This window comes from Tympanuchus pallidicinctus, unplaced genomic scaffold, assembly GCF_026119805.1.
Source record: "Tympanuchus pallidicinctus isolate F22 unplaced genomic scaffold, pur_lepc_1.0 scaffold3, whole genome shotgun sequence".
In the NCBI taxonomy this organism is placed as follows: domain Eukaryota; kingdom Metazoa; phylum Chordata; class Aves; order Galliformes; family Phasianidae; genus Tympanuchus; species Tympanuchus pallidicinctus.
Window position 1 is genome coordinate 98,467,267 of NW_026294747.1, and position 24,748 is coordinate 98,492,014.

At 42.2% G+C, this 24,748-nt stretch overlaps 2 protein-coding genes and 2 long non-coding RNA genes across 5 annotated transcripts in view; 2 read left to right on the top strand and 2 right to left on the bottom strand.

The window, feature by feature from the left end:
- Positions 1-6,561: 6,561 nt before the first annotated feature.
- Positions 6,562-24,748, bottom strand: part of DYNC1LI1 (dynein cytoplasmic 1 light intermediate chain 1) — a 40,240-nt gene continuing 22,053 nt past the window's right edge. Inside the window, exon 13 of one of the 2 annotated variants that reach the window (XM_052695924.1) lies at positions 6,562-7,864. In XM_052695924.1, coding sequence (XP_052551884.1) covers positions 7,860-7,864 — 5 coding nt within the window. In that variant the 3' untranslated portion in view covers positions 6,562-7,859. Of the gene's footprint in view, positions 8,955-24,748 lie in introns of both variants that reach the window. The other variant, XM_052695923.1, reaches the window with a different exon arrangement.
- CMTM6 (CKLF like MARVEL transmembrane domain containing 6) lies at positions 8,961-19,508 on the bottom strand. The gene is made up of 4 exons (XM_052695940.1): positions 19,314-19,508; positions 14,148-14,324; positions 12,618-12,716; positions 8,961-11,191 (listed from the first exon to the last, which is right to left on the bottom strand). The coding sequence occupies exons 1-4, from the start codon at positions 19,437-19,439 to the stop codon at positions 11,042-11,044; spliced, it is 552 nt and encodes a 183-aa protein (XP_052551900.1). The 5' UTR covers positions 19,440-19,508; the 3' UTR covers positions 8,961-11,041.
- LOC128086909 (uncharacterized) lies at positions 11,137-19,291 on the top strand. Its single transcript, XR_008209584.1, has 3 exons — positions 11,137-11,612; positions 18,281-18,405; positions 18,728-19,291. It is a non-coding gene; the product is annotated as an uncharacterized LOC128086909 (long non-coding RNA).
- LOC128086911 (uncharacterized) lies at positions 19,419-24,386 on the top strand. The gene is made up of 2 exons (XR_008209585.1): positions 19,419-23,200; positions 23,232-24,386. It is a non-coding gene; the product is annotated as an uncharacterized LOC128086911 (long non-coding RNA).

A 24,748-nucleotide genomic window follows, 5' to 3' on the forward strand; every position in this document is an offset into this window, starting at 1 on the left:
ACAAAAAGGCACAGGGCACAAGGAGGAAAAAGCAGGTGCAAACATTAGTAGAAGGCTTACGAGGGAAGGATCTAATGTGAGCACATTAATTGCTGTCAGAGGAGCTGGCAGATATCAATAGTTCATGGCTACATCAGAGCTTAAACAGCAGACCTGCCTGTCTCTCTTCTCTGCTTTCCCACAGTAGATGTATTACATACCTTTGTCTAGGAATTTCATGTTCTGCTACAGCTTAAGGAAGTTGCAATAAACGTGACCTAGAGGCTGAGGAAAGTAGTGTCAAGTTGCCACATGTTTGGCCTTGTTTAACTTAAGACTGTTTTTCTTAGAGAAATGGAAAGTGAAGGGCTGCTGCGGTGCTGGAGGAGCTGTGTGCTAGACGGGCCTCATGCACCCTTCGTGCTAGGGGTGCACACCTGCATTTGGACTTCTTCACCACAGAGATAAGGAAAGCTGCAGTTACGCATCACTGGGCCCGACTGCTGAGCCTAGCCCTGGGCTGGAGCCTTGGAGGTGCTCCTTGTAGTGTGAGAGTGAGAGAGGCCTGCAGGAGGCCAACCTGCCATTCTTTGAGCCCATGGAGCAGGAGAGTGCCCTCTCTGCAGAGTTCTGGGGTATTCTTGAGCAGGCTGTGTGCATCCCTCATATTCAGGCTGTTTCATTTTCTGACTGCAGCACACGTGCAGGGTCTGTGCCCTTGGCTTACCTTTCTCTCCTTTGCAGATGCATAGGGCTACACTCTCACAGTTCCTGCTGGGAACACGCAGCTTGTGGTTTTGGTCCCTGGTCCCAGGACTTGTTTAACTTCATGAAAGCAGGTCAGAAATTCACACTGTTGTCCTTCCCTCCTGGAGAAGGACGATTACTTTTTTTTTCCAACGTGAGACAGTAGCTGGAAAACAGGAAAAGCTGTTCCTTCCTACACACAGCCATTCTAGAGGTTGCTCATTACCTCCAGCTGGCCGTTCTGAAGTTTGTTTCTATTCTGCCTGTTCCTGAGCCCGGAGTCCAACAGTCTCAGCCAGTCCCCTGTTCAGCACACCAGCCTCTTGCAGGCACACAGTAAACATGTGCCGTTGTTTATTGGTAGAGACTGACCGGTATGCAGTGGGTTCCCACCAGCTGGAGTCTGAATCCAAAGGAGAAGCCCATAAAATAGCTTTATGCTCTTTTTGACTGTCACCTTGTATCTGCACTGATTTACTGGGCTAATGACTTTACAATTTATTAACTACCAAACAAGCTCTCATCACCTGCCAGGCCCAGCCACAGTGCAACCCCAAGGAGTTTCCTCCCTCATGGGTGAAGTAGCTGCCAAGACAAGCTTTCAACTTTACAGTGAGGCAGAATTTAGATTCTGAAATCTCTGGTATGTTCTGGCTATGGTGGTGTGAGAGCTGGGCTTTAGAAATACAGAGTAGCCACAGGTACGATACTGCAGCAGATTGTTTTGTGCTGGCAAAAGCAACTGGGACAGCAGTGTGATAGGAAGGGTTAGTAACAGTGAGGCAGAGAGCAACCATTTCCGTTTAGGGTGATGGTACTGGGGATTGAGGAGAGCAGAGCTAGAAAAAAAAGTGCAAATGAAACCAAAATCAAAGTGACCCAACATTTCCCAAGAGAGCAGCTCAGAGCACCGCTGTTCTGCAGGTTAGTGATTTTTTATCACATCCTGAACATGGCCTCCAGCGGCACCTGTTTGTTCCATAGTGCTGAACTGCAGCTTCGTGAAAAGGAGCATATGATAAATGTTTTCAAAAGCAGTTTTATCGGTGGGTGCATGCCTACTGCTCTCAGGTACAGCTTGTGTTTGAGCAGCAGAAGTCTTGCAGAGATTACCCAGTTAGGAAAGCCTTAGTTTTTGAAGCAGAAGAAAGGAAGTAGATAAACTGGCTGCTTTCAATTGAAATGCACTTCTTTGGATCCTGGCTTGAGCTGAGTTAAATTCAAAACGCCCCAGGTGTTGTGGATGTTTTATATCGATCTTTACATTTTTATAGACCTAGAATAACAGCAGTGCACAAAGCAACCATTTGAAATGAATGAGCTGCAACCTAAGACATTAGCAAAAGCACAGCCATCCTGCCCTCCTCCCTGTACGAGGGAATTCAGCCAGCAGCATGAAGTAACACTGAGGCACAGTGTTAAGCACGGGTGTCCCATGCCAACACTCCCTGCTACAAAGTATACAGGTTGCTTTGGTTGGCCCTTAAACTGTGCTAGTCCTGTTCTGGTGCACAGAGGTACTGCCCTGTAAATCACACTCAGAACTCCTCTTCCCTGAGACTGTAGAGACTTGCCATACGGTTGGAACCCTACAAAGCTATACAACTGCTTAGCAAACCAAGCACCTGCAGAAGAGAGGGAATTGCACAGAAGGAAAGCAATGAATCAAGTAACCTGTGTTCAGTGTGTGTGTGTTTCCAGGTGCAGAAAAAAGTAGGGGTTGGTGGTGAAGGAAACATCTGCATATTTCTGTGGCTGAGGAAGGGACTGCCAGAAAGACAAAAAATGCCCCAGCAATTGAAGCGGAGCTGGTGTGTGGATGACATAGTAGGCCAAGCAGAGTGGTGGGTCATTTATCTCTGCAGAGCAGAATATCGCCAGACCACTAACAGAGTCAGCTGTAAATTCAGTGTGTCTGAAACACGTGTTCTGTTCTTAAATGTTTACACTTGTGCAGGAAGAGCAACAGCAGTCAAGTAGCCTTATGGCATAGGAGGAAGTGCAGCAAGGCTCTAGAAACCTGGCGGAAGAAAACAAAGGTGTAGCCTCAGAAGCTCCTAACCCTAACAGGGACAGACTAGGAAATTACATCATCCTTGTTTTTCATAGCCCAATGAGAGTAATAAACTTCATTCTGCCACAGACAAGCACTGTGTCTCTTGGAGGCTATTTGCTTAGGACCGGCCTTAATACTTAAGCCATTCTTCCTTGTGCACTCAATGAAGAGGAGAGCAGAGATGATTCACAGCAGCACAGTGACTCAGGAACATATGTTACCCTTTTGCTAATTCTTGATGCGCCTCTTCCTCCATCAGCTACCAGGTGGAGTGGAACATCTCAGGGTAGGGCTGGAGTAGATTTGCTTTGCCATGTGGAGCTGCAGCAGCACATACCTCTTAACTCCAGCACGTGCCTTGGCTAGTAACAGAGCTCATGCAATAGCTGGGTGGATGTGAAGAGAGTAAGCTGGGAGCTGTGTATCACTATCTACAATACTATGACCTCAAAGCTTGTAGCTAACTAAAAGCATCAGTTTAAGTTTTGATTTCTTCCCTCCCAACCCTCCCCATAGTACAGTCCTGCAGCACACACAATTACAGAGCACAGCTTTTTTTTTTGCTTTTTTTTTTTTCTGAGATCACTGGGGCTTATACCAAGGTAGACTAGTGCTGATGGCTTCCCTGACATGGGTGTGAATCACAGCTCTGCTGGTATAATAGCTCCTTATATATCAGAAGTGCTTTGTCCATCTAGCACAATCTACTGTTATTTCTATGTCTGTAAATCACTCTTAACATGACACTTAATGAGCTGCATACCCATACCCCTTTTTCATGAGCCCCAGCCAAACAAGAGCACAGCACTGCAGCTGCAGCTATTAAGCTATGGTGGCGGCAAAGCACTCCATTAATACCTCATGCTCAGCAGTTTGATGCGTGAGAGCTGAATAATTATGCCCTTGTTACCCTCAAATGAGAGGCGCCACTGCCAGAAACAAGAGTTAACAATTAAAAAACTGTACCAAGTCAAGGACAACATTTATTCATTCATAAAACAAGCCTTTCTGGGCAAGAGAACTGTGAGACAGAAAACAGGCAGACTTACATTAACTAGACTGGTTTCTAATGCTGCATTGTACCCCCTCAGCTAGACCTCCACAGTCACTTCATCTCAGCAGCTTTGAGAAACCAGCAGAGATGCAGCTAAAGCTAAAGCTCTTGGCACTATAAAGCAGCAGTTCCAAGTCTTAGGTTAGTTGTGTAGAGACTACAAAGTGGCTAAGTAACCACTCTTCGCTTACGTACAGATCGGTGGGTGTGGGGATTTCAGAATAGTGGCTGCACTGAGATTTTTGGAAGAAGAATGACAGCCAGTGCAAAGGAAGCGGTTAGAAGGAAGGCTGTAAGGAAGACAGTCAGATGGGTTATTTTGAGCAACACTTTACCTAGTAATTCTCTAAGTAGAGAATATAATAATAAAAAACTTGTAATGCTTACATTGTACAATATTATGACTTCAGTAAGTCTTATGACAAACACAAGTGATGGCTAAAGGGAGTTGTGAAGTAGTCTTCAAACTTGGCACTGCAGACGACAACATGCTTTTGTGCAGAATATCTAGCAACAGATACCTGACTGGATATGCTTGTTGTGTGTTGTCCTCATCAAGCTGCAAATGAGTTGTGCTACAGAAGAATGTGTTTATGCTGTCACCTCCTTGTGAAGCCCTGACTCTCACCTCAGGACGTGCCAACTTCAAAACAGCCCAGGCTGTTTTATTTCTCCAGTCTTGTTCTAATATTCAGCCAAGAGATAATAGGTCATATGAAATAAATTGAATGAGTGATCAGGACATGCAAGTGGCTCAAAGCAAGTTTTGCTGTGGTGCCTGTGGAGGACTGGAAATGCGAGCAGCCCTGTCAGGCACGCTTTACAGCTATGTGTGCCAACATTTCTGTTTGTGGACCCTGACATTTTTCCAGCATGCATCATTTGCATTTGTTTTGATAATAAGCTTCTCTCATTTAGCCTCCCCAGAGTCTAAGAAATGCACAGGTATTCCCCATTCCTTTCTTCTGCCTTCTCACCTACCCAGAATCAACAGGCCTTTCAACCGAAAGCCAGAGCGTAGTACAGAGCACAAAAGTCTTCAAAGCTGCAATACTGCATTATAGGTACAGAGTCATCATGTAGCTGAAGCTTGACTTCATAATAAAAATAAGGAAAACTTAAAGAGATCTCTTGACAGGTTACAAAACAAAAGGAATAAAAGCAAAACCTTTACTGTTCCAAACTGCTTAGCTGAAGTATTGCATTGAAACAGAATTGATCTACTACCAGAAATCCACCAAGCTGCATTTTAAGAAGTGACTGTAAAAATGATCACTAAAATACTCTGTTCAACTTATAGTCACACTGACAAAAACAGAGGGCAAATGGGCTTCGGTTCCAATGAAAATACAGGTCGGAAGAGAACAGAGTGCTTCGGACCAGATCATTTCAATTACCCGACCGTCTTTGCCCTCTTGTGGGCAAACTTTTCTCCTGCAGTTTCTCAGCAGATGCAGACAGCAGTATGTGAACAGCTGCACCGTGTGGGTAAGCACCAACAGAATGCAAAAACATTACTCGACTTCCTTGTGCTCCCTTTAAGCAAGCAAAGAGTAGCTGTTCTGAATTCAAAGGGAAGTCAAAACCACAACCCAGCCAAGGAGGTTCCTGCACAGCCACATGAAGGAGGCTGTGCAATAAGGCAGGTGGTCAGCACACAACAGCAATCAGGAGGTGCCTGTGCCACTCACAAAGAAAAGATGCAGATTACCAATCTATGTTCAGCCCTACTCTGCCATTCTGCTAATTTACAGTAAATTAATTTGGATTACACTGCTGAGAAAGGAGTTGTCACAGTTCTTGCAGTAACAGGACAAACTGTGGTTATGCTTTTAATTATTAAATCTTAATCAAGTTTCTTAGAACTCGCTCTGTAAATCCACCACTGCAATTCCCCCTTACTACATTTTGCCTTTATTGTATTGTATATTGCACCTAGTTTTCAAATTTAATTTAGTTTATGGTATTAGAGGCCTTTTCCTCTCATGAACTCGTACGTTCACATTCATCTCTGGCAAATTCATCATAGGAAATTTCACATTTAATAAATAATATAAAGAAAAATATAGTACATTACTCCAATTTCAGTGTAGAAGATAAAAAAGTACAATTCTCCTCCTGGTCCCAAGATGAATAGGCAAGAAGCAACCTGATTATAAAACAAAAAAAGTTACCCTGCCAGAAAGCATGCAAGTTTATTATTTCCTTTTCCATACCCCAGCCACCAACAATCAGACAAAAACATTTCTAAAGGATCCAGTGACTCCTCCTCCTGGTAGCTCAGTCACCTGCATTTTTCTACACCAAAAGTTAGAATTTGACACCTTATGATGCCTTATGTTTATTTGTGTTCCTTCCTTTAACAAGTTTACCACTTCATTTCTTACCTCCAACTAATCAAGACAGTAGGAAACCAGCACTTGAATTACACTTGTTGCAGTAACTCTTAGGCCATAGTAGGTGTGAAGTCTGTCATTGACTAGCTTGTTTGGACCCTGTGACATGGGACAATACTGACCTTATTGGACCTTTCTTCCTGGAAGCTTCCACTGAAAACATCCAGCTTTGCAGGTTTGCAAGTTAGACACTCTTCCCCAGTAACAGGCAAACACAATGCAAGCTCCTTCCTCCAAACCAGGAACAAAGAATGAGGTTATTTCCTGTGGTTTGTTCTGGGAGAACTACATACTGATACCGAATCATTAGCAGTAGAAACAAGAAACTCATTTACTAATATTTTATTTTAAAAATGATTACAAAACATTTTTAAGGACCAAAAAGAACATAATACTTTAAAAAGATGACAGATTTAGAATGGAAAAATAATTAAACATTTCACAATTATTTTAATGGAAGTTCAAGGCAACACTGGCTACGAAACTATATGCTTTTTTTTTTTAATATATATAAAACAATTGCATTATCATTCTGATTTAATAATCATTAAAAGGCACTTAAGTTCTCAAAGGTATGAAAGTGATAGTTCTGAACAGCATAAAATTTAATCTAGATATCTCCCGCTGCTTACAGCAATAAAATAAAACAAAGATGAATTTTCATCGTAAAGGCACTACCAGCATATTAATTCATTACAACTTCATAGAACCCCTCAAATATCTCACAAAATGTTTCCCTTCAGTGTAGTAAGCTTGGTATTTTTATTGCACAGATTTGAACAGAGTGAGGATTACCACAATGGCCATTATGCAAAAACATCTTGTGCTGAGCTCATAGCATTGCATGAAACAGTTCACTGCATTTTAAAGTTGGTGGGTGCAATGGTAGAACCAAACAGTACAGGACCACAACCCTGCCCTGCTGTTTGCAAGCACAGAGTACAAGCTGTAGGGCACAATTCCTTCAAATACTTGAATCCAAAGGGCACTGCTAGCATTATGATTTTATATGAGCTTAATGCTTTAAAAATTCACACTCTACATAACGTACATGTGGCTTTTCAGAGCAAAAACTCACAGTTCAGCTACTTAACAGCAAGTCTTCACATGTCCTGGAGAACCCTCTGCACTGATTCTCACAGCACCATAAGCATAAGAGATGCCTGAGAGTCAATGTGGAGCCTTCAAATATTTTTGTATGTGCTCGACTGGAGAAGGCTTTGAATATGCTGAGCAGGCTCACAGCACCACTGCCAAGCACAGTGTTGAAGAAGGTGAAGACAGTCTTCAGCTTGACTGCTCCTCTCCACAGGTTTTACTATCAGTTAAGACTGTACAACTGTGGCTGCTTTGCAATCAGGAAAAGAAATTTAAGATAGTTTCTTGTAACTGCCCTCCTGCTAAAGCTCCCACCATTCTCCTGAATAACCCTAATCCACTTCAGTCAAATTCAGCCAACTTCGTTTAGCAATGTAAATAGCTAATTTAAAGAAAGCAGGATTGTTTAATCAGGAACAGGCTGGGAAACTTGCAAACCACTTTGCTGACAGTGCACGAGTATAGGAGACGTACAGCCAGAAAGAGCTCCTGCAAAAACTGATGTTTAATCCAGTGCCATCCTTTGGGATCAGCCTAATGGGAGGAAAGACACTCAAAGCCTACAACCGACACCGGGAGCATGACAGGAGTACATCAGGACAGCAGGAGACCACTCTGCTTGGCTGTGGTAGTAAGGAAGTCTCTCATCCTACCTGGCCTGGAGGATTGCAGAGACACACATCTGCCCTTGTACCCTGGGGAGCTGACAAAGCAAGTTAAGCAGCAGCAGAGAACTGCATAGATACAAACAAGCCTCATTCCCAACTATTTTCCCAACTATTTCTAAACAACAACAGAAAACCAACTACACCCTACCCTCAAGCTTAAAAGCCTAGGATTGACAGTACAACCATACAGAAACTGCTTTGTTAACAAACAGCTGTTTTGGTAGCAACAGTTTAGCAATTACCTCAAACTCAGCCCATATGTGGTATTTAACTACTGTACTATATGACAGATGAATGCCAGTTAAACAGAATCTGGGATGGAGCACTACGTATTGTTTTAAAGAATTTCACGTCTCAAATCCTATGACAAGGGAAAACAGATCTAACCAGTTTCCAGAAAACTACCTGCTCATTTTCATTAGCTGGTGGCAATGCTTTCATCCCTTTCAGTCAACAGAATTTGGTTCTCAAATCCATACACAGATCAGTCAGTTAGTGAGAGAATGTGTAAACGCTAACTGCTTGGAACAGCTACAAGGAAAATGAAGTGTATGTTAAAAAATCCTCACTCTTAACAACCTGAAATACTCCAGGGATGCCAGCATGTACGTAGCAAGAGAATCCACCAAACTATTCTGCAAAGATTGGCAATATTTCTGTTTCAGAAGGTCTGATACAGGTCATAGGAGTCAGAACTCAGTTCCAGTCACTTCTGACACCAGCTGCTTGTGGCACCTTTTTGTAAAAATAACTTCTGTATTCCAATTTGTCTGTAAAGAATCAGTGGTAGATACCAGACAGGATAGGGAGGCCTAAGGCAGAGAAATGATTTCATGGATCCCTCTCAGTACCTACATCTCCAATTCAGGAACGCATGCCAATAGCAAATCACTTAGGCAGAGAAAAGTCGATAGAGAAGGTAATCAAAACCCATAACTCTCTTCATATATTTTAAACTAAGAAAAAAAAAAAAGAAAAAAAAAAAAGGAAAGATTATTCCAAGAGAAAATTTTGTCATGGTCCTGCATTGTTAAATAATATCAGCAGCACCTTGTTAATTTTACACTCTATAGCATCAAGATTAAGAAACAACAGAAATCTCAATGTTGAAAAAATTCATAAGAATCTTGGGCAATAAACTAAAAAAGAAACAAATACAAGCACACAAAAAACTCACACCAACCTAAAATGCTAATCACCATTGTGAACATATACGCCAAAGTCAGACACTGCGAATTGCAGCAGAGATATTTCTCCCTATGACCAGTTTCCTATTGCCTATTGTAAACAAACACATCTCTAATCTACCCGGTTTTCAGACACAGCTACAATAAGCTCTGTACACCTACACTGAGATCAGGTTAGTGCAAATGGATTCTAATAAATACAAGAAAATAAATGACAGTCCAAATAACATTTCATCTTCAAGGCAAGAAATTCCATACAAAGAAATATGTATTTTACGCATGGCTCTGAAACCAACACACAGCTTAAACTTGGTGCTTCACACCAGCTGTCAAAATGTTACATTCCCCAAGCAAAGTGTAGTGTTAAAGTTAAGGCACAGAGGTTAGGGAGAGAACATCACAAACTCATGTTCATCTGAAAGTAACAGTACCAGGAAAAAAAAGTTGACCTTTTACACTGCTTTCTCTTACACTGGCTTCCTCATCCCTTTCCAAATACAGCTCTCATACACAATTTCTGGAGGGCTTAGTCTCAGCACTGCCACAGCAGGTTACAGGACTATAAACTTGTCAGACAAGAATATTGATAAATGGTGTTAATGCCTGGAAGACATTACAGATGTCATGAGAACTCAAAAACAACTGTTTTTGCGTAATCAGCCTTTTTTTTCTCACGTGCTCTGGTATTTTTGGAACATCTCTTGGCTTATGGCATGTTGCCCTATTTTTGAGGGCATCCCTTTACATGTCTAGCAATTTTGCTTCTACCTCAGACATCTAAAAAAATGCCTTTTTTCCATTTTATTTATAGCCATCAGCATCTAGCCTGATATGTCCATCACTGGTCTGATACATGCTGCATCAGCAGTGTTTCTTGCAGTCCTATGGCCTGTTGCTTTAGGGTACAAGTACTTATTTACCTGCTCACCAGCTGAGCCAGCCAGTCCATAGTGCACTAGAGCAAAGAAAATGACATGGTCCACAACAGTTCCAGTAAAGCTACCATTAACTGTGCATAGACAAGGTGTGTATGCGATTAACCTTGCAAATCATATTCACCTGGATAGTACCAGTGTGAAGTAATGTTTTTCCCATTGATGTTCAAATTGCTAATTTAAGGTTACTTTGTGAAAATACTTATTCTTCAATTTTTCCTCTCACAGCCAGCTTTTCTTTATTCCTGCAAATTTTCTTGGTTTTGAAACAATCTGAAAAAACATTCTGTCATCCAAGTGTGAACACCGATGAACACGATGTGCAAAGCTCTCTCCTTAATAAACAACTACATTACCCCCTGTATAAAAACTCCTTGCTTTCATTAAAATGATCTCACAGGCAGAACTGAAGAAAGAGATTGAATAGTAAAAACAAAATCCCACACTCTTACATACGGATAAGCATTTTTGTAAGGCTGCAGTTAGATGTCTCTTACATTTCACTGTTCGACCAATAAGAATGAATTCTGCTCTTCTAATTTGGAACTTGTAAGAGAAGTATCTGGTCCAAGTTATATAGGAAATGTCTTCAGAGCATAACTAAGAACTTCTGCATCACATATTTCCCTTTATTAGTCACTTCTACCAAAATCAATTCAGCACACTACTGTCCTTCAGTTATTCTATTTACACTTTTTTTTTTTTTAATGTATGCCACCTAAATAGGTGGCAGGACCAATTGCTTAGAAAATTAAATAAACCACAATGCTCAAGATATCACTACTTGCCTGCAGATCTTTAAATTTTTGTGACAAATAAAACTGATTAGAAGGAAGGGACAGAAGTTATTACCTACAGAGCATTGAAACTTTGTTTTAGCTTGCTCCACTCAAAAAAAAAAAAGAACTAATTTCAGAAAGTTTAGCTTGGCTTATTCAGTGGCTGATCTTCTGTGGCACCTTGAGTGTGGCCTGGATTTTCAGAGCGTTCTTCAGTGCTTTGTTTCCGACTGCACCAAAGTTCCCATATAAATTCAGCTAAAAATGCCCCACTTGCAAAAAATCCAAACACCTATGAAAGTGAAAAGAATACAGGAATTAAAAATGTACAAACACTGACAGTATTCTAAGTGTCTGGAGAGATCTGTTAATAATGCTCATATATTAAATCATTAGTTCCATTTAAATTGGCAATGGGTTGGAAGTGATACTGTAGCATATAAAATGTAAAAGGTTTTACAGTTCTCATTCTCTTAATCAGCTGTGGATATTAGAATATTTTCTAAACAGATCTTAATAGTGGAAGTATATACATATTTATATATTCTTTTTTTTTCCAGTAAAACTATTGAAGAAGTATAGCATTGATGGTGTAGCACAACAGTTATACAACAGATGCATGCAGTTTAGAAGGACCAAGCAAAGAAGAGTAACAGATGGAAGGTGAAGAGATAAAGCAGCGGAAGCTCAGCAAGGCCTTGCTGGGTCAGCAAGTAAGGATGACAAGTTTCATTGTTATTCATAGCAGAAGAGTGGTAAGCAGGTTGGTTTTAGCATCTTCTTTCAACCAAGGAATCAAATGTACACATTTACACTCATTTTGACTGAGTTTAAGCAGCTGTTTTTCCCCAAAGCAATTAGACACTAATAAGTCTTAAATCACAATTACTTTGTTTTTCCAGTTTAAAAGAAAAAAAAAGAAAAAAATGGGGAGCCTTTATATTTCAACCATTAGGTATGAGTACATCAGCAGCAAAACAGAGCACCACACGAAAATGTGCGTATCCAATAGCTCATCCTGCCTATGGAGTGGAAGTATTTCGCTTTCCTTTCTAATCCATTTTTAATTCATTCAAGAATAAAAATCAAAATTTGATCTTTTAAACTCACATATTCACAATTTCGAGGTTATTTAAAAAGAGTGCCAAATAAGTGAGGATCTATGCCACAAAGTCTCTACAGTGCATTGCTCTGAGCCTTTTCATTGTTCCCGGGAGATGCATGCCCCGTTGTTCTATTTCTGTCACTGAGGAAACTGTGATTCTTATCACAGCCTTTACAAGCCAGCATTCTCTACATATGTTTTATAATGCCTGACAAAAGATATGGTTGCTTGCTGACTTTACAACTGCAGAATATTATGGAAATGCAGCTGATCTGCTTTTCAGAGAGGAGATTATCAGGGAGTGGTGAGAGAAGGCAGTGTTGTCAATAGTGACAGAGGACAGGGAAGAACACGGAGCCAAGGGAGCAAAATTAAGCGAGGAATGAAGATGCCAGGGAGCTCAAGAGTACACAGAGCTTTCCAGAAGTCCTAAGGAATGCCTGCTTTCCAGCCTGTAGAAGCTCCAAATTAGCTCTCTCTTCCTGAAACAACGTAATGCACTGAAGTCTGTTCCCTGCCCAGCTTCTTGCCTGCAAACTGAGTGAGGTTTCAAGAGCAGAGAAATTAAGATGCAATTTAAATGTAAAGTAAATGATACAATTATAAGACTTACACAAGCAGCTTTTTCAAAAGCAGACCCAGAGCTGGTTGCAGCAAGCACTATTGAAGCTATTAGAAAGAAGGCACCTATAATTAGCATGGTCCAAAAATTCTGCAAATAAAAGAAATGAATGTTACACAAGCGTAGATATGCTACCTGGAAACAAAGAAACAAACAAACATCCTAACAGCAACCAAGTTAATCTGACAATGAATTTACTATTTGAAACACTGAAGTTCGTGGGAGAGTCAGGAAACTGATTTCACTACCAACCAACATTCAATATCATTAACTATTTTTAAAAGTCAACTTTATAAAATCCTTTTTCTTTTTTAATCTTCTTTCGGTATTTCTCTCATTACATTTAACCTTTTTCACAGTCAGATCCAAGCGCAGGTCAGTCATGCTAGCATTATTCCATCTGGGAAACTAGAAACCTGTAAGTGAAGGTGCTCATTCAGATCTCTGACTACACTCCCTTATCTGTACCTTCACCTATTGTTACTGCTTGCACTGAAAGGACAGTCCAAAAACAACAGCCTTCCCGACTTCACAGGGTGACACTGTGCCAACAGTGTGCCTTGTGAAACATAAAAGCATGAGCAGTAACCAGTACAGTCATTATCAGAAAGGAGGTAGGCTACACTCCGTAGAAAAACAGATACTGCAGACAGGCAGATTTCAAGTACCATGCTGGCAGAAAGCCATATCATACATATGAAGGCTGCTCTGAAAGTAATGCCTCCTAATTTATTATGATGGCCCACAAGGTCAGAAGCAGGCAGATGTTGATGGATGGCAGCAGAGGTTGAACCTTCCCAACCAATATCCCATTACGTGTTGCTGCTATGTGACAGATGGCATCAAAGGGGCAGTCTGACAGAATGGTGTCTGACACGGGAGTGCATCTGAAGCAATGGGGTGGAACTGAATTCCACCATGTGGAAAAAACAGCACCCACTGACATCCATTGGCACTTGCTGAATGTTTATGGAGACCAAACAGTAAATGTTGACACAATGAGGTGGTGAATGGTGCATTTCAGCAGTGGTGACAGCAACAGTGGGTCACCTCCACTGGTGCAATTTCTTTTTTTTTTTACAAGCACGACATGCAGGCTTTTGTTCATCTCTGGTGAAAATGCACAGATGACAGTAGTGACTGTGATGACAAATGGCATTTTCTAGCTGTGAATTTGCTCTATCTCACAGTGTTACAGAACTCTTTGTATCTGTTGTAGTTTCCATGGAAATAAATAGGAGGCATTGCTTTTGGAGTGATCTATTATAACAGTGTAATAGTGGGAGCTTTTATGAAAGACTTTCACACAAGTCTTAATGTCCTGCATGTAGGACAATTTTGAAAAACTGTCAATATTAAGAAGACTCTTGAAGTTGAAAAAGTCAAAGTAATACAACCTCCTTTAATCTACTTTTTAAATGGAGAATAATAGGAGATTCACTCTGCACAGCCTTTTGATTCCACAGCAGTTTTGAAAAGCTTACATTAAATGGTTTATTTAAAACAAATGAAATTCCTTACCATTTTGTTTACTTTATCTTTCCCAAACGTTTCATATGCAATAGTGCAATACACACACAGGATCAGGAGGCTCAAAAGAAAAGCACTGCAGCTTACAAATTCAAAGAAGTACAGCCCATGACAGTTGATACAATCCTCCACAATTTCTTCAAAAATAACAGCCAGAAAAGAGAGGACCTGCAAACAAATAGCATACTTCAATCGTACCAAGTCTCATCAATATCTTCAACAAATGAAAGTCTGAATGCCTCTGATGTCAGTATTAATGAAAACAGCTGTAAGAAAACACTGGATCTTAAAAGAACCGCATAAAATTCTGTACTATTTTATTACATGCAGAAATACAGGGAGACAGTTTTGTCTTGATGTTAAAGTCAGGCAGTGAACGACACTCGGTTAAGCTGAGCACATGCTGCCAAACTCACTTTTTGGTTAGAAAGTAAAGACTCTTGATTTGTGATGCTGTGCAGAAGGCAGCGGGAAGCAAACCAGACAGATGAGAAGCGCAAACTCTGCTGCTTACCACTTATAGCTGCATTTAATTTTAAATGCACTTCGGTTTGGGGCAGGGGAGAAATCAAACACATTGATCCAGCCAGCTGTCTCTCTTGATCAACTTCAGAGAAAGCGTAGCTTGTATACTTAGAACCCTGTAACAACAGCAGCTCAACTGCAGGAGCCAGAAAGTTTAAGCTATGTTTAAGCTACGCTGGACAATGTTTAATCTGTGCAGAAGCTTATGCTAGGCTTCCTGCAACTGTCCTTTTTTGAGGAGGCAGCATGAATTAATTCCCATACAGCTGTCATGCATCTGCTGCTGGATTTTCTGCTACCTTTTTGTGCAGGAAGGAATATTGCTGTATTTAAATAATCCCTCCTTGTGGCCACTTCTCGCTGGCTTTCTTCATCCTGTAAAGATGACACAGGATATAGATCTGTGCAGTAAGGAGTTCAGCAGATTAGAGCAAAGCAGTGCTTAGGAACCAGAGGTGGTCATAAAATCAAGACTGATGTGAGGATGATCATATTATTAATAACAGCATGTGGGAGGGTGACAGTTCTATGAAAAACACCGAATTCTAGAATTTAGAATTGTCCAGATATGGCATGTAAAAGCAGCTGCAGGTGCTTTATCTGCATCTTATTTTGGAAAATAATTATCTGTCCTCGGTTTTGGCTTTCTGACAGTAAAAATAAGAACAGCAACTTAGCACATGAGAACCACTCCTTCCACCAACTAAGCCAGACCTCAGAAGGGCACTTCAAAACATTGTATTTTGAATACACAATCATGTATGAAGTAAACAGGATCTCAGAAAGGGAAAGAACTGGAGGTGAGAAACTGCATATTACAATCAGGGCTCAGCATACTTCCTTTCCCTCATGCAGCTGCTGGCAAAGGCACATTGCTCAGGAACACACATCTAAATCAGTGGTTGCAACGGATACCCAAGGAATGTATTAAGCTCTGAATTTCCAATTTCTAGAGAGGTTTTTTAAAAAATAATCAAAAGATTACTTACACAGCTTACAATTGTGTCCAATGACTAATTCACATGTTTTGCAAAGTGAGCTAAAATAGGAGGTATGTTTTTATTTTTCTTCCCCTCTCTTCTGTGATTTAGATTTCCACCCCTTTATATATCACCACTCTTTATATCAGCCATCGCTTTCACCAGAAACAAAACAGACCAGAAGGAAAGCAAAAGCCTTTCTGTTAACCTGCCCTCAGAAGACTTCAGTAGCCCAGATAACTGTAACTGAGAAAAAAAAACCCAACAACCTCTTGGCTGAGTGTACAAGCAAGTGAGAGAAAATCACATTCAAAGAGTACTTAAAGGAGTTCCATGTCAAAATAAAAATTAAAATTAAAGGATTGATCAACTGGAGTCTTTTATGGGACTTGTCCTTTGCTTTAGTTTCACGTTTGTCTTCTCCACACTGCGCCTATGGAGACTTCCAAGCAGTAAATGGACAGAATATCAACAACTGTTTTCCTCTGAGCTGTCAGCAATGAGTGGAGAGGGCAGCTCAGCTAAACCTGTGGGACAGAGCTTCCTTCATACTGAAGACCAAGGTCACACCTGAAGATACATGCAGTCAGCTTCCACCTTCCCTCCCTCTCCTACAGAAAATAAATATCTTTCTCTGCCCTTTGCCAGCAAGGAAGTTTTTCATCAACACTGACATTACTGCTACTGCAAGTTTCTACAGGTGGGTTTAAGAAAGAAAAGGCTACAAAGAAATGCTGCAAATATGAAGTAAAAAAATGAACTTGCCAGCAGGCAAGCAGCAGTGGTATTCCCAGCACAAACCTTCCAGTTTGGATGAGCACATACGTTAGTTCTGTACTGCTCCAAAGTGAGGGCTACTACAGGAAGCAAACAATTCAGGACAAATAGCAGATTGAGGCTGAATTACAGTTTTCCTTTCTGGTTAAGGTATTTTTTTTGAAGTAAAATAACTGCTAATGAGAAATACTACTGCTTTAGATGAGAACTCATTTCTACCTCAAGCATGGCACAATAGGCACCATTGTGCCTATTAGACATTTAGCTTAGTGCTGAATTTGAACCAGTCGTGGAGTAAAAAACAACAACAAAACAATCCAGCTGTAGTAAAAGTAAAACAAAACAGTAATCTAGAAACCCATGGAATTAAGATGCCTAGAAAGAAGTTTTCTGCAGGCGATTTCACAGTATTTTATAAAATACTTGCTCTTCTTGTTCAGTGGACAAAGAACTGCTGCAGAATCAAGCCCAGAGAATGGTAGTCAATGACACAATGTCTGAACGGAGATCTGTGACAAGTGGTATCCCCTAGGGGTCACTGCAGGGACTGATGCTCTTTAATACTTCATCAATGACATTGATAGCGTGGTTGAGTGCACCCTCAGCGAGTTTGTGGATGACACCAAGCTGTGGGGTGCAGTCGACAAATCAGAGGGACAGGAGGACAGGATGCCATTCAGTGGGATCTAGAATGGCATTGAGCATTGGGCCCAGGTGAACCTCACGAGGTTCAACAAATCCAAGTGCAAGGTCTTGCACCTGGGTCAAGGCAACCCCTATTACCGATACAAGATGGGAGACGAAAGGATTGAGTGCAACTCAGCTGAAAAGGACCTGGGGGTACTGATGGATGGGAAGCTGGACATGAACCAGCAATGTGCCCCTGCAGTCCAGAAAGCCAGTCATATCCTGGGCTGCATCAAAAGAAGTGTGGGCAGCAGGGTGAGGGAGGTGATCCTGCCCCTCTGCTCTGTGCTGGTGAGGCCTCACCTGGAATACTGCACCCAAATGTGGAGTGCTCACTACAGGAGAGACATGGATCATTTTTGTTGCCCTCCTCTGGATGCACTCCAACAGCTCCAAGTAATGGAACACCTGCCCTGTAAGGATAGGCTGAGAGCTGGGGCTGTTCAGCCTGGAGAAGAGGAGATTTTAAAGTGACCTGAGAGCAGCCTTTCAGTACCTAAAGAGAAGCTACAGGAAAGGGGACAGACTCTTTAGATGGGTCTGTGGTAATAGAATGAAGGGAAATGGTTTCATGCTCAAAGAGAGAAGATCTAGGTTAGATATAAGGAAAAGGTCTTCTACAGTGAGGGTGGTGAGGCACAGGAACAGGTTGCCCAGTGATGTGATGGAAACTTTCAAGGCTGGGCTGGGTCAGGCCCTGAGCACCCTGACCTAGCTGTGGCATCCCTGTTCATGGCAGCGGAGTTGAACTAGGTGATCTTCGAAAGTCCCTTAAAAGTCTGAGGGTTCTATTATTCTATTCTGTAACAAAGACGGGTGATTTTTGAAACCAACACCCTATTTAGCAGTCCACCCCAGTGACAATCAGTGTGTAATCCCCAAAATAACAAAGAATCCCAATTTTAACAGACAGCTAATAGATGCTAATATTAGCTAAAGCACAGTGATTTCCAAAAATCCTTCCTAAAACATTTCTCTTACTGGAGATACTGAGGATTCCATTCTCAGTAATTCCTGGTGTTTCTTTTAAATACTTTGACCAAGAACTCCAGAACAGTGCATTTTGGTAAATGGAAACAAAAGGAAGGAGAAAATTTGTCAGAAATCAGGACAGTGAATGATTATAATTCAGTTTTCTTTTTCCTCTTGTTGCAGGACAAGTATAGATCACCAACTGTTTTTGAAACCTATCGAGCAGCTACCCATGATGGTTAGGACAGGCCCCTCATAACTTCTCTTTCTCCTACCTGGAAAGCTTTTTAAGCAATGCTTCTGCTCAGGTAACAAATTGAAGACTTTGCTACACTGGTGAAGTTGCACATGTAATATTTCATTCTATTCCATCAGACTACTGATACAAATGATCTGCTTGTTTGGCAGCCACAGCCAGCAGATCTTACTTGATCAATCAATCTCTAGGTGACAAAGTAAAAGCTTACATCCTGTTACATTTATTTAAAGTATTCTTGGACATGATGTTTTCAAAACGCTATTAAGAAAACATTGCTTTTGGCAGCACTTAGTCTTACCTTTACCTTTCTTTTCCTTTTGACTCTGTGTGAGCTAAAGTTTAAAAACAGAATGTCCTCTTTTTCTGCGCAGTGAGCACACGAGAGTGTTGGAAATCACCTATGATTCCTCTGAGCATGAGACATCTGACTGAACAGCCACTTCGCCGGAAAACAGGCTCCGACACACTTAGAGTCAGCAGCCAGTCCCACTGCCCCCCTGTGAGTACTTCCCCTCTCTATTCCTTGCACCGTTACCAGCACCGCCGGACAGACAGCAGCACGAATCGGGCGCCCACGTGCTGAAGGCACTCAGAACACAACAAGCCGGCAAAAGGGGAAGCCTGCATTTTCTGGTGCGCGCAGGACCGCCCGATGAGAAGCAGCGTCTCAGCCGTCCGGACGGGTTACCATCACTGTGCGTGGTGCTCTACAGGAGGCAGGAAAGGCGCTGCCGGGGCGTGCGAGGAGCGGCCAAGTCCACAGCCGTACCCCGAGCCTCAGAGCAGGGTTTCCACCTCCTCTTTCACCCCCGTAGCTCTCTGCAGAAAGCGCTGCCCCTCAGATTCTAAGCCTCGGCACCGAGCAGCACAGCCGTGCTGGCGGCGGCCTTTCGCCTCAGCCGTGACACGACAAAGGAGCGCGCCCCGTTCCGCCCCGCCGCGCCCGGAGGCACTCACCGGCTGGAGGGCTTTGTGCACCAGCCGCCAGCCCCGCAGGTGCCGCAGGGTGCAGCCGCAGCGGCGGCGAAGGGGCGGCTTGGCCCGCGGCTCGGTGGTCTCGTTGTAGACGCCGCCGTTCTCCATGGCCGCGCTGCCGAGCCAGCGAGAAGCGAAAGCAAAAGGGCGGCGGCTGGAGCGGCGCGGCAGGGAACTGGAACGGGAAGGCGGAGGCAGCGCCCCGCCCGCCGACGCTGAAACAAAAGCGCTTCCTGCGAGCCCCGTGCACGAGAGCAGGGGCGGGCAGCGGCGAGCCGCTCTGGTGCCGGCGTGTGCCGTCCTTTGCACGGGAGCTGGGACGCATCCCTGTGAACTTTCACCAGACGGTGGTGGGCGCGACCACAGTAACTCAAGGAGTGTTTGGACGGCGCTCCTAAACGTTGGGTTTGGATTCTGGATAGCGCTGTGTGGAGCCGGGGTCGGACTCGATGGTCTTCGTGGGTCCCTTCCAACTCTGTTCTGTGATTCCGACGTGCTGCCCTACCTCTGCCCGCACCTAATTTCATAGGCAGCTCGTTCTGCCGTGAGGAAATAGATGAAGACTTTTGTGTATAAGCAAAAGTGTACCACATTGACTTTAATTAGCGTATTATCCACAGAACTATTATGGTCCTTCACAGTCAAATTCAGATATACTTTGCTAAGTATGATCTACTGATAGAAAAGCAGCAGTTTGCTTTCTCGGCCTTAGTTCTACTCGTGCTTTGTTTAAGCACAGTCTGTGCTGAAGGAGCCAAGTGAACGGTCACACTGCCCATCTCAGCCCAGCAGTGCAGGACGTGTGTGCAGCACCGAGAGATCAGGCACCATCTGTGCCTGCTGGGAGCCGCCGTGCCTGGACAGCTAAGGCAGAGCAGGTAAAGGCACTTGGGGCGTGCTCTGGGCTACTGTTTGCCAGCAGGCTGTAAATGGCACCACTCCCTGTAGGAAAACACAACCCAGAGGAACAGTGTGGGAGCCCTGGGCTGGGTGGTGCGGGTGTGTTTGTGCCAGTAACAGTGCCTGTTGCAGGAGCTGGCTTTAGAGGCAAGTGAGTCGGCAAACCTTGTGATTCCTCAGGCACAGGAGTGCCCAGTGAAATGAGGAAGGTATTGCTGTGAGTGCACCACAGCTTCTGCTGGGGGTTGGGACGTGTCTAATGCAGTTTTGCATGCAGCATCCCAGGAGTGCAGGGCTGAGCAGGTAGGTGTAGTGAATGATATTTACTGTTATGGATCCAGAGTACTACTGTGCCTTCATTGCTGGTTTTTTACATTAGTACGGTGTAAGGAAGGCTGTGTTACAGAGGCTTTTTCTAAAGGAATTTCCTATTTTGTTTTGTGTTTATGTTTCAAAATTGGCTGAATGACCACATGTCCTATGTAGTGAGACTACTCTTGTCTGAGGGAGACGAGGCTTAAGCAGATAGAAGCAGTTGTGAGTTCTCCTTAGTAAGTATTCAGTACCATCTAAGGATACCTGCAGCTGTTCCCAGTCTTGTTACCCATGCCCTAAGGCAGCCTTACAAAAGGATGAATGCAGATGTTACTGCTGAGGACAACTCTTGAAAGGAGCTGCTTCTCAAGGACCAATAGAGAAACTACACAAAGTTGACTGAAGATAAAATATATTGTAACCTTTTTCTACTTACTGCTGTTTCCTCAGATTTGTTTTTCCTGCTCAGGCCTTCAGCAGGAAGTGTAAAAGCTGGCTTGCCATTTAAATCCTAGATTATTTAGGCTGCTTTCTTTATTTGTAAGGCAACACATGGAAAGCAAAACAACCACAAAGATCCGTAGCAGAGAGGGAATGAAAACCAGACAGCGTAGGACAAAATACCTTAAAAACAATTGCAGCGTTTTGTTAAAACATGCAAATGCTGCTGGGCACACAATCTGGAGCTGTTCCTTACCTTTTCACTAGAACTGTCTTTCAAGTACAGCTTTAAAGTTCACTCCCCTTTAAAGAGGGAATGCAGATCAAAACAGTAGTTGTGATACATAATGTCTGTTTAATGTAAACGACTGCAATTAGCCAGCTGTGATGTAATAGAAATCCCATTGCAGATAGGCACCATCAAGAAATCTTACTCAATTTCTTCTATTTATGCATTGACAGAGTTTTCAAAAATGAAAGTCTGTCTCACTCATGCAACCTCTACCAGAATGGCAAAGCCTGAGCTTAAAGCAGGACACTGCAGCAGAAAGCAGTCCTGGAATTAGGTTGTAAACTGCCACAACGTCTCCACTCAGCCAAGGAGTAGGAGGTTGGTGGGAGCAGATTAGTGATGAGTGACCTACTTTTCTCCCGCATTACATCTTCTCCAAAGATAACCACCACAGTGTCCATAAATCAGTACCTATTAAATGGAGAAACCTACGTCATTAGAGGAGATTACAGCATAGCTTTATAACACGGACATCAGTCCTCACTGCATTGAAAAAATTTACAAAAGAATTGTGACTGGAGTGACAAAACAGTTGAATAAATTTCAGCCCCTGGGATATGGTGAGTACAGGCCAGGTATCATCCCAGATTTTACGAAGTGAAGCCCCAGTAAACCTTTGGAACTAGCTTCGTTCTGTATTACAGAATTACCGATTAAGCTGAAACAAATCCTTCACTCCCTTGACCTGACTTCTCACAAATGAATTCTCATTTTCCCACATTCTGAAATACAATTCTGTCCTTTTATTTTCCTTTGAGGCGAGGAGACTTTCTTTTCAAAAGAGAAAGAAGTATAAGAATAGGAAAGCAATTTAAAAGCCCAAACCACCAAAGGACGCAGGCTCCATTTCATTTGAAGAGTGGTGAGGCAGATCACCACAGAACAAGTTGGGAAACTCCACAGTCATAGGCATGGCTCCCTCCTGGCTTTGGTTCCCATGCAGGCATCTAACAGCATCCTTTCACACAAGTTCTCTGCATGAGATGACCAGCTAGCCATGGGAATCATAGAGCAAGGTCTGTAACAAGCAGACAAACTCACACAAGACTTGCACACATTGCATCTCCTGACTCTTGCTCAGCTCCAAAGGCTCTATGTCTGGGCTCAGTGTTGCAGCTGAACTTCACAAAGCCTGAGCACTGTGCTAACTAGCCCCAAGGTGGGATTTTTAAACAGCTGAAGATCAGGAATCAGTATTTCTAACAGCTATTTCTGAATAGCCTTCATGGCACCAAAACAAATAAAATGCTCAACTCTCTCCATGTTTCCCAAATGCTGGGCTAGGATAATTCTTGTTACTGGTTTTCTGCAATGCATCTGCATAAAAAGAATTCTAAAGCCATGAGGTATTTGACAGCCAATGGTTCTACAACTGCAAATTAAGTAGTATTATTTCAAAATACAAGAATCTTGTTTGTTATATTTTAGTTTGATTAAGGGACAGCATACTTTCTCATTATAGGGTTAACCATACTTAATACAATTCATTCAGAATACTGAATAGTGGGCTGGCACGTAGGGACCGCTTACCATTAATCGATTGTTCCAACTGCAGAACTTACAATTCTGCTGTGATTCAGCAAAGGTGACGCATGGAGAAACGCATGACCTGCTGATGAATAACTGCATGGAGTGAACTGACCTGGAAGGTGGGGCGGGAGAAGCTTCCCATCAGGGATGCAGGGCATGCATCACCATCAGAACACTGGGAAAGCTCGACAATATATTAGAAGCCATCAAACTAGATGGTTTTTATTGATTTTAGATGGCCTTTTATTCTTTTTCCGTGGAGGCAGGGACTGGGGAAAACCTTACTAATGACTCATTGGAATTTCACTTCATAAAAAGAAGTTCTAGAAACAAAAAGTCACTTCTGTGTATTTAAAACTTGTAAATATGTTCCTTCCCTAACCCCTGACTTGTAAATATGTTCCTTCCCTAACCCCTGCTAGCTGTTTGGTTCTTAAAGGTTTTTATTACTATTATTTTTCACTAGGGTAAAAGGCTAAGAAAGAACTTTCTCTACCTGGCCTTTCTGTTCAACAGCATCAAAGTCCTTAGCTTTCCTACTTCAAGTTTAAGTTCTCTTTAGGCTGCCATCACTATCTACAGCCTGTTTATGCTGGCTGGACAGCTTTGACAACAGCAGATGGAGAAAGTGGAATTTACCAGAAGCAGCGTGCAAAGCAAGGCTTTGTGAAAGGGCTATTTCCACTCTTTCAGGCACCAAAGCCACCCATTGGTGAAAACAATGAAAGGATACTTGGAAAGGACACCTCTTCCTTATTCATTATTGTTCTTTGGTGCCCTAAACTGTAGGCCTGTGAGATTTGCAATGATCTCAGTTCTACAAGGAATAACAGCACCAGTAACATCAAGTGCATTTCTAATCATTCCTGCATGCCTTTAATACCTTTGGTGTTACTAAGTACAAGGCTCTGGCCTAGCACACAAGAAGAGCAGATGATGATTTTTCATAAAGTAGCATTTCAAAGTGTTTTGCAGTATGAATACTGCAAAACCACTACACAATAAAGAAGTTACTTTGCACTTTCAGAGCTAAGCCTGTGTAGTTAAGGAACCAGCTACCAATAAAATAAACTCTTTTAGGGGATTTCCTTTCCTCTACATCCTTATATAATTTCTTTGATTAGAGTGGTTGTAATAAACCTGCTCTGCAAATTTTAAGCTGAAGATTTGGGGTAAAAGATCACTATTTCCAGGCAGTTCTCACATTTCAGCTGAAAACATGGCAGTCTCTGAAATGTGTCTATGACTTCTCAGTTATATAGACAGACTAGCTACTGTACTAACTTTAAATTTCTACTTACACACCTGAAATGTAGTTACCAGTCTGTTGGGTTGCAGCCTTTTTCACTGGAAGTGAACCTAAATTGGAATTTAATACAACTAGCATCACATTCAAAGTACAGAAGATGTACTCCTTCATCAGGAGCCTTTAGAAGTTTCCTAAATAAGCTGGAGAAAGTAAGGCTTTATTTAAAAAATCCAAAACAAATTACAAAACAAACAAATGAAAAAAAACAACCACAAAACCTTAAACTCATTGAAGTTACTTGGTAATTATTAGATTGGGATATACTTTTTACACTTAGTATTCTGTGGCTATCAGTAGGAAAAGCCCACAAGCTTGAAACAGAACAGTGAAGGGATGCTCAGTGTTTGTGTACTGAAAGCTGAAGCCCTGACCTTGGTCAGCTATCTAATACAACACTTGATAATCTTTATGGTCCTTTTCAACCCAGGCCACTCTAACATGCTGGAGTTGTCAGCAGGATTGTTGGTGTGCTTGCAGCAGAACCCACACAAGTCTGAGAAGCAAGTTTTACTGCTAGCAACAAACACAGCAGACTTTTATCCAATTCCTCCCAGAAACAGTGCTGTAAGGAAGTTTAAATCTCTACCAGTGATACTATTCAAAGAGAGATACAAGATAAAGTGTAATTTA